Here is a 9803-nt window from a genome sequence, read left to right as displayed (position 1 = left end):
CTCGGTCGCCGTTAACCTCTCAAGACGAGTTAGCAGCGAGGCCGAGCCCAGTCACTGGCATCAGCTACCGGGGCAACTCTGAGGGCAGTAACTCGGGAAACGCCAGTGAAAGTTGCCGCTAATCCCAGACGCCTTTCTCTGGGATGCGATGCGGGTAGAAATGTCGCTGTACGACGTATTTCAGGGGTTATTTTTGCTTTTCCCAATATTGTTTGGGATTGTCGTGAATCGTGAGCGGTATTTTACTTCTAACTTTAGCTTCTGATTTAAAAAAAAACCCTCTTTATTTGTGCTTAACCAATGCCTCTTAGAAAATGGAATAAAAACTAGAGTGATTCGGGTGGGTTAATGTACCTGCTGACCTCTTTACTGGCATCCCAAGGGTCCTACTGATGCCTAGTGTCTTTACTGGTATTGGGGTGATGCCTCTAAATCCTGACACATTCACCAGCCTCCATGTCAGGAGATGTCCCCGACTCCGGGCATCATGGGGGCTCCTCTGAATCTTGTTGTCTTTAATGGAGATGTGCCTGATCCCTGACACCTTCATTGGCATCTCAGGAGGTGCCTCAAATTCCTGGCACCTTGGGGGTTCCCCCATTCCTGGAATCTTTACTGGCATTTTGGTAGATGCCTCTGATTCCTGGCACCTTAACTGGCATGTCGGGAGGTGCCTCAGATTCTGGGCGACATCTTGTGAGGAGCCTCCGAAGTATCCTCTGGTATCTTCTCTGGCATCTCTATTGGCATTCCTGGTGGTTGCTCTAAGCCCTGGAACCTTTACTCACCTTTATAGGAATGCCTTGATTCCAGGCATGTTCCCTGGCTTGAGTGAAAACATTTATTCCCCTTGGTACTCTCGTCCCGAGTTACTCCCAGTTCAAAATAATAGAAACATTTTGAAGTGTCTCCATCCCATATATGTGTTCTAGTTACTTTTACCACCAGTGCAGCAGTGCAGACAATCAGACCTGGACTGTGTGTCCCAAGGGCCACATGCTGTCCTTTTCTGCGGCCCATATGAGGCCAGAGTGAGACTGATCAAGAAGAAATATTTCTCACCACTTTAAGTGTATGCTCTAATGTTTAGCCACCCCATTTTTCTTCATTATAATTACACTTAATTTTATTTGTGGACTTCATATTATATGTACCCTATTATTTCCATTTGTTTGTTATTCATTATTAACATTTATATTTGATGTTTAAGTTACATGATATGATTATGTGTGGTATTGAACCTTGTCCCTCAGATTTAATAAATATGTTTTGCAGAGTTCTTGCTGTTTAACCTCTTAAACAAGTCTTTTCAGTCAATCTAAAGTTGCACAGGTACTTGGGTACCATGTCTAAAAGTTGGCATGTCACAACGTTTACTAATAAAATATTGAAAAACTCAAATGATTCTTCCTTTTCTCACTTCCTGCTAACACAATAAGTTCAGGGAAATGAAGGTTCTGTGCACATGATTACACTGTTGACTTTTTGTTTGTCAACAAGAAAAGAAATGGGATAGTCAGAAGTCAAACATAAGAAAAGCAACTGTTTTGTTCTTTTTTCCAAGACCAATTGACAGTTTGATAGAGTCTTGTATTGAAGCTGAGCAGTGAAGCTTCACACTTTCAGTTTCATTCCCCCTCGTGAGCCCCACGTGGCACATCAAAATGTAACCCAAAAATAAACAATCTGAAAAAATGAGGAGCAAAAAAGAGAAGCATTCTTCAAAGTTCTTTAATAGCAAGATGTAAGCTATAATCAGCACTTGAAAATATAAATTTAAGGCTTAAAATACAAAAAATATTTACTGGTTCAATGGTGAGTGCAATAAAGCCATCATGAAAAATAGATTTTCTTTGGTTAAGGAAATTGATACGTATCTTTGTTATATCTTTTTTCAGTTGGAGGAACAGTATTTAATGAATTTTAAGGTCACATTTATTTTAAAGCATGCACTCCTTGTCAAAGTCACAGCCCTGGATGAGTGCACTATAATGTTCTTTCACATCCTGGTAGCGAGGCATGGATGTCTGACTGTCAGCCATGCCAGGGAAGGGGATGGGTCTCTCGTTGAGCATGGCCTGCATCCTTAAGTCTCTGCCTCCACAGTCATACAGGACAAACACTAAGTTGGCAGCGTATGGAAGCATGAAACTGGTGCGAAAGGTTCTCTCTCGCTCCGTGGCATAGTTGGTGGACTTTAGAATGTTTTTATCCTTGAAGAAGCCGAGAAGGGTGAGGAGGGGCAGCACGGTCTCTGCGTGACCAACCTGAATGGTCACAGCCTCAGTGGTGTGCCCACTCAACCTGAAATACATGAGGACATCATCATAAGTTAAGGAACAGAGCGCTGTGAGATATAATGAATCTAAAATTTACACAAGAAAGTAAACAAGCACTGGAGTGCCCTTCAGCATCCTGACCCGAGTGCAGAACAGAATGAGCTTAAAAGAGTGATGTCTCAATTCGATTGAGCCCAAAAATCTAGAGAAGGAAATATGCCAAATGTCACCTGACATCAAAACAATGTGACCCAGTTGTTCAATAATGCAATAGTATAATAATATAATAATTCAATAGTGCAACAAAATCATAATTCAGTCAATGTAGTGTGTCCCTAAATGTATCAAACTTTCCCTTGGGTTTGGGGAATCTTAGTTGAACGTTTTTGCAAGTTGAGCCGGCCTCTCAGCTCATTTTAAACCATGATACACAGGTTGAATAACTAATAGGAAGTGTTTGCATGGTTGGCAGAATCAGAACATGGAGTAGACAACTTTGAACTGTGGGCTTTCAAGTCTGAAAGTGAACTGAAATGCGAAGATTCTCCAGGGATAGGAATGTGGGTGACTTGTTTCTTAGATCAACAGCAAAAACACACAATACCATATATCACGCTTCATTCCACAAAAAAAAATCATTTCACAATTGACAGAACTTTTCTCAATGATACATGTTGCTCTAGAATTGTAGCTTTAGATGGTAACCCAAAGAAGCACCATGTAGCCCATAAACATGAGAGGTACTCAATGTTAAGTTGGAGCAGGAAAACACAGGAAACACCCCCGAGACAGTCAACCATGAGGAATATGCGATTGAGTTCGGCCCATACCAGCAGAACAAGTGGTACATAGCAGCAGGCTCATTAAATTAAAGCACAAGCAACATATTTGTCATGCTCAACATGGCCACGTTCTGAGTTTGAACTCATCGTCACAAATGTTCTGCAATAGGTGCCTTTACTCACTTGCTGTCATTGACTGCCTTATCCAACCGAGAGAATATATCGTGGAACAGGATGCAACTTGACTTGCTGTTGATCTCATGACCATAACCTCGTTTCCAAAAGTGTTTCAGGTCATTTGCATACTCTATTACCTGTTGAACAAAACAGTTATTTTTGAGAAAAGCAAACTTTCACGGTGAAGTATCAAGTTTCAGGGTTCCTGGGAGTTGGGTCATTGAACACCCTTTGTTAGAGCAATGACAATAAGCTCATGTATATTCTCCCTGTCCCAGATAAAGAGCTAACCGTGTTTTGCTCATGATGCTTTTGTTTTATATCTAACCTTCAGCCTCCCAACAGCAAGCACAGCTATTTGGTAAAAATGCTGTCTATGCAATGGTACATGAAGGATCTTTTAAATGGCTGCATATTTTAGCCTCTAAATAATAATAATAAAATATGGGTAAATACCTCAGCATCAACCTCATCGATGAGTGCACACCATGGAGAGTTCAAGTTCTTGATGGCCAGCTCGTAAGCGCAGATGTAAAACGCAGCTTCAGCCATATCTGCAGGGAAAGACCACAGTTACAAACATGCTTTGATGTGACAGCTTTGTAAAGGAGTTGAGTCTGACAAAGCACAATTCGTTTATGACAGAACATCGTCCCATATATTTAAGGACAATTACAGAAACGTGAAACTCATTTCTCTCACATGCAGGGAGAAAAGTCCTGACAAGGATCAAAGATCATTCCGTCGTGTTGTCACTCAAAAATAAAACTGGAACAGCCCCACTTAAGGCAAAGTCATACTCCTCCGATTCCCCCCCCTGAGACTGATCTGCCATCTGTGCATAGCAATGGTTGCTCAGATAATGACAGCTATTATGCAAATGTTTCTTTCCTCAATTTAAATCTGCGGTGTCCATGCACAACCTAGGTTAAAACTACAATCCTAATTTCCTTTGACAGAATTGTGAGTGATTGGAAGAAGAGGGGGATGAAAGCCAAAGAGATTCGTCTTTCTTGTGAGGACTGGTAAGAGGTGCACTCAGTCATGAACACTTGAAAAGTATGAATTACAAAAGTGAAATCTAATGCTAATGTTGGCTTCACTGTTGACTTCATGTTGACAGAAGCTGAACTCAGACGTCCCATAAGTATATAGACACTACCGGGCTTCAGGATGAGGTCATCGTTTAAGATTGAGTCATGGCGCACTCTGCTGGATAACCTATGCAAAGACAGTCGAGTTTCACAGGCACCGTACTACAGGATTATAACTCACCTGCGTGATAAAAATGCAATTGGTTAAACTATAACTAACCATCGGTTATGTTGTTGTATGGTACATTAAGGCGGTCTGCAATCTTCTCCATCACCCTCCTCATCTCGGGGCCATTCTTGAACTTCTCAACTTCAGCAACAGCTTCGGGGTTGTTGTCAACTTCCTCCACAAACCTTGGGCACTTGTCAAAAAACCTCATCAGTGCATCATTCAAAGTGTAGTCAAGCGTCATATCTGTAAAAAACAAAAAACAAAAACAGATTTCTTGGGTAAAAAGAAGTCCAAAACCCCAAGAGAGCATGGAAATGATGAGAAACACCTGAAGGAAAATGGGATGACAGAGCGAGTGCTATCATTCGTAGCGCAGTTTAAATGTTATAGACAAGATCCGCTGTGCAAAATACGCTTGATATATTAAGTGAGATGATACCTTTGACATCCCACAGCTCCACCAGTCCTGCTTGGAAGGACAGCGTGCTGTTGACACATCTGTGCTTGGAGCTTGTGATGAATTTGACGCGTCCGGCTCGAAGATTCTCCTCTGAAAGCAGCGAGGGGAACCACTTCGACAGTCTGACAGCCAGATGTTTGTGATCGTCCACACCTTTCTGAACCAGGCGACCGTCCATGTCCTCGGTGTACCACATCTTCCACTGTGTTTGGATCTCACGGAGCCAACTCTCCTTACCCGTGGCACTCGATTTAACCAGCTCATAGATCTTCTGAATTTTCTGGACGTTTTTGGTCGTCGGGTATCTTGTTCCATGTCTTATGACGGCAGCCATATATATTTCTCGGCATTGCGCGAATGGCGGCTGCAAGACGGATCTATTTACCGCGAGGATGTCCTTTAAAAGATACGCATTCACTTCCTCGTATCTGCCTTTCGTGCTGAAGTGGGCAGCGATTTTGGGAATGTTGAAATCATCGAAGTGACACGCTTCGTGACGAAAACAAAAAAAGGAATAAACTGCCGCAGTAAAATAAACAAAAAGCAGAGTCCGTAAAAAGGTGGTCATTGTTTTGCTTTCGGGAAGCGTCGCGTCCTGATATGTTACGTCATCAGTAATCGACGGAACTTCGGAGAGACAACGCCTACTGTCAGTTACCAGTCCAGCAAGATTGAAAATAAATTCATGCTATTGATTGCAAAAAAGTTGTAAAACGATATAATTTACGAAGATGAATATAAACAGTCTAAGATCGATAACAATTATCTAACGTTCAAAGTGAGCCAAACCCCAAATTACCACGTTTTAATTGTAATTCCAGTGCGTATATGATGCATGGATGTTGGATGTCTGTTGTCTACGAGTTCTTAAAACTGGAAGCGGGGGCCTGCGAAATCATTACAAAAAATACAAAGGTCTATAACAATTCCAAATAGTACAATTAGTTGTCAAATTGTGACCAGTGTGTGGCAATATTAATCTTAAAAATACATGTTGTCTGACTCGAATAAATAATCTCTGAAATGTCGAATTATAGTCAAAGGGCACCTGTCATCACAAAGTTCAAAAGTTTAGATATAAGCCTCACAAGTTACTATTAACTTTACAATGGCAAAACAAAGCCAAACATTTCTGTCAGTGCTCTTGACCAACGAAGTTCTTTTCTCTGGCCAGCCGTATCAAGACAGGTCCAATAGCTGAACAGCTTCATGGATTTGTGCCATGAAGGAAGGGACCGTTTTCCAAAACCAATGGAATTATATGATAAATGGGACAAGAAACATCTATATGAAGTTGGAGGTATTTGTCAAAAAGAAAGTGGAAGAGGAGAGAGGCCCATGTTGCCATATAGGAGGAGACTGTAAATCTTGGTTGAGAGTCAAATGAGCACAATGAGTAAAGAGAAGTGGACTGTCAGCCTCAGTGACAATGCACAAAACAATGGTAAGTACGTAACATTTATGTTTAATTTCTAAACCTCTTGTTTAACTCGCGCAAAACCTTCTGCTAGAAATAACAGAGAATTCAAATACATTTAGTGTCAATCATACGTTACAATCATACAGGTACATCAAGTTGCATAAAGTCTCCTAAGCTATACCTTTATTGTTTTAAACGTTCCATTGGCCAGTATGGACCATATGACCACAACTAACAACTTGTCCTGTGTTAAATGTTTATGATGTTTTGTTTTCTGTGTACTTCAACTGGTCAGCTGACACTCCTTCTCAAAATCACAGGTCTGCAACAATTCCCTATAGAGGTCCATGACATCTTGGAGGAGGGGCATTGATGCATGTGGACCACTCAGTCCTGGAAGATTCACTGGTTTCTCATTGAGAAGAGCTTGCAATCTGATGTTTCCATCCGCACATTTGTAGAGAACAATGAGGAAGTTGGCAGCATACGGTAAAAAGATGCTGGTGCGGAAGTTGCGTTGACTGTGATGAAAGTAGTTAGCAGAAGTCAGTGCTTCCTGGTCTTTGAAGAAGCCCAGTAGGGTGAGCAGAGGCAGCAACGTGTCTGCATGTCCCACTTGGATTGTCACCACCGCAGTCAAAGGCTGACCAGATCTGCAATAGTTTGAAGGTTGCAAGTTAAGATGTCCTCATAGTGAGTGGAGTAAAGTGACAAGGTATTGCTCAATGCACCAACCTACATGGAAGAGTGCCCCTGAACTTCCCTCATTTGCTATTCATTCTTTCCCACCAAAAGTAGATTTTCAAAGCTTTTTTAATGTACGGTTGTGTTTTTTTCCCCTATTTTTATTTGTTTTTTTACTTTCTTCCTCATAATTTCTACTCATAACTTTTTCTACTTTAAAGTCAACAACTTTCCCAATTACATAATTTGCTCAGGCAATTGAATGCTTCAAAATATTTGGGGGGGAAAAAAAACAATAAATGTTTTTCCATATTAAGAGTCTAAAGTCTAGACTTAGAGTTGAGTTACTTAACAAGCTATTTAATTTCAGAAACTGGCTCTATTTTAATAGAGGTCCATTCTCTGTGCGGACACAGATTATTACACATCAGAGGGTTGTCTTGAACACACTCACTTTCATTAGAGAACAGTGTAACCATTCTACTTGTCCTCTGACCTCCACATTTGTTCTCCATCAAAGATACAGTTCAATCACTTTCAGCTGCGATCTCACGCCATGTAATCTTATCACCACTGCAAACATTAACATGAAAAACCCCCACCATGTTTGAAAGCATGATAGGGTGCTGATACAATGTCTGTCAGGTTCATTTAAGTTCACTCACAGGTTCTTTGTTGCTGCGTCACTCAGCCGATTAAACATGTCATGGAAGAGAATGCAACTGGACTTGCTGTTGATATCAAACCCATAGCTTCTTTTCCAGTATTCCTGCAGGTCAATGGCGTACTCCATGACCTGTGGAACAGCAAGTTCGAGGATAAAATAGTGACTGGTTGAGAAGAAGACATTGCAGGCTATTTGGGTTTCTTTCAGCACAAGTGCTTCTTTGATTAATTTTCTGTCATAGCACACTGACTGTGCTGTGCGCCATGCTCAGAGCTTCTGAGAGATTGCATCAGCTTTTGTTGACTTAGTAATGTTTGTCTTGAATTTAGGTTTCGTACCCTTGACTCTCCCACACACAATTTCCACAGAAGGAGTTTTGAGTCACGTCGATTTAGACATGCTTTCTGTCATTGATTGAGTTGATGATTAATACACACAAATTTAAAAATAATGAAACCAATACCTGGGCATCAGAACTGTCAAAAAGTTTACACCATGGTGAGTTCAAACCCTTGATAGCTAGCTCATAGGCACACAGGGAAAATGCAGCATCAGCCATATCTGTTGGAGGGAAACACTTTCCATTAGTTCCTTATTTGAAATTAAAATCTTAAAAAGTGGTTGTCACCTATCCAGCAGTTGTACTGCTTTGAAAGAGGCTGCCTTCGAAGACTGACCGTATGAGATATTGTGGCTGGGGATTCCGAGGAGACCTGCTATCTTTTCCCGGACCCTCCTCATCTCTGGACCGTGTTTGAACTTGTCCACCTCTGCAATAGCTGACTGGTTGTTGAGAACTTGCTGTCGAAACTTGGGGCACTTGTCAAAAAACCTCATCAGGCCATCATTCACTGTGTATCCCAGCTCTCTATCTGCATTTAGAAAGTCAGTTACTACGTTGTCAAATCATCATCACATAGATTGTACCTTTAAGATCCCAAAGCTCGATCAGTCCTGCTTGGAGGGACAACGTGCTGTTGATGCATCTGTGTTTGGAGCTGGTGATGAACTTAATGAGCCCAGCGTGAAGGTTCTTCTCTGTAAGCAGTGTGGGGAACCACTTAGACAGTCTGACCGCCAGATGTTTGTTATCCTCCACTCCTTTTTGGACAAGACGGCCATCCATGTCTTCAGTGTACCACATTTTCCACTCAGTCTGGATCTCACGTAACCAGCACTCCTCGCTGGGGACACTAGATTTGACCTGATCGTAGATCCTCTGCATCTTCCGGACATCTTTGGTCGTTGGATATCTTGTTCCATGTCTTATGATAGCTGTTAAATGTATTTCCTGACATGTTTCCGAAGCCAGCGGTAAAGCTGATCTGTTGACTGCCAGAATGTCCTGTATGAGATGGAGATTTACGTCTTCATACCGGCGTTTTGTGTTCAAGTGTCCCGCAATGATTGGAGTCTCCTCAGGATTCACAGAACATAGTAACCAGCAGGTGCCAAAGAGAAAGTGAAACAGTTTGGAAGGGAATGAAAGCATAGCTGAAACAGGGAAAGAGCTAACAAGCAGACTAAGTTAGAAAAATGTGAAACCCTGGTTTGTCAACCAAATACAGGCTGAGCAGAGTCCAGTCTTTGTTGACCTAAATTTCCCAACAGTATAGTGCCAAAACATTCTCTTAAGATGATTGAGAATTGTACATTATTGTAATTTAATCTACATTCATTCCAATTTATCTATTGTTTGTCCCATTTTCTGACAGTTAGGCTTAGGTTACATTGCGACATACGTGGCGGGTATGTGATTTTATTCGCTGTCATATTCAACATTATGATTGTATTATATAGTTATTTATATCTCCAATAATCAATGACCAACCAAAAGTTCGAAGAGGCTTTGGCATGCTGAATTATTTGTGAAAGATGAGCGTGATATGAGTTTTACTTGGGAGTTCGATCAGCAGGGGGCAGTATTCTAACTCTTTTATACTTCCGTGACACAAGTTAACTAAACACTAATACCTCTCTTACTGAATATTAATGTAATTGTAATCAGAGCTACTCTCTTTCTTTATTAATATTAATAGTGCCTATTTTTAAAGACATGTTTTTACCT

General features: G+C 41.2%; 2 protein-coding genes across 2 annotated transcripts; both read right to left on the bottom strand.

Moving 5' to 3' along the window:
- Positions 1-1715: 1715 nt before the first annotated feature.
- Positions 1716-5680, bottom strand: LOC128764638 (multiple inositol polyphosphate phosphatase 1-like). The gene is made up of 5 exons (XM_053874545.1): positions 4944-5680; positions 4553-4747; positions 3695-3792; positions 3245-3375; positions 1716-2304 (listed from the first exon to the last, which is right to left on the bottom strand). Exons 1-5 carry the CDS (start codon positions 5530-5532, stop codon positions 1941-1943), a joined length of 1377 nt encoding a protein of 458 aa, XP_053730520.1. The 5' UTR covers positions 5533-5680; the 3' UTR covers positions 1716-1940.
- An 814-nt stretch (positions 5681-6494) lies between these two features.
- On the bottom strand, positions 6495-9275 carry LOC128764639 (multiple inositol polyphosphate phosphatase 1-like). Its single transcript, XM_053874546.1, has 5 exons — positions 8663-9275; positions 8413-8607; positions 8199-8296; positions 7734-7864; positions 6495-7037 (listed from the first exon to the last, which is right to left on the bottom strand). The coding sequence occupies exons 1-5, from the start codon at positions 9225-9227 to the stop codon at positions 6668-6670; spliced, it is 1359 nt and encodes a 452-aa protein (XP_053730521.1). The 5' UTR covers positions 9228-9275; the 3' UTR covers positions 6495-6667.
- Positions 9276-9803: the final 528 nt, after the last annotated feature.

This window comes from Synchiropus splendidus, chromosome 9 (assembly GCF_027744825.2).
Source record: "Synchiropus splendidus isolate RoL2022-P1 chromosome 9, RoL_Sspl_1.0, whole genome shotgun sequence".
Classification (NCBI taxonomy): Eukaryota; Metazoa; Chordata; class Actinopteri; order Syngnathiformes; family Callionymidae; genus Synchiropus; species Synchiropus splendidus.
The sequence above is the reverse complement of the archived record's forward strand: the minus strand, read 5'-3'. Positions and strand labels throughout refer to the sequence as shown.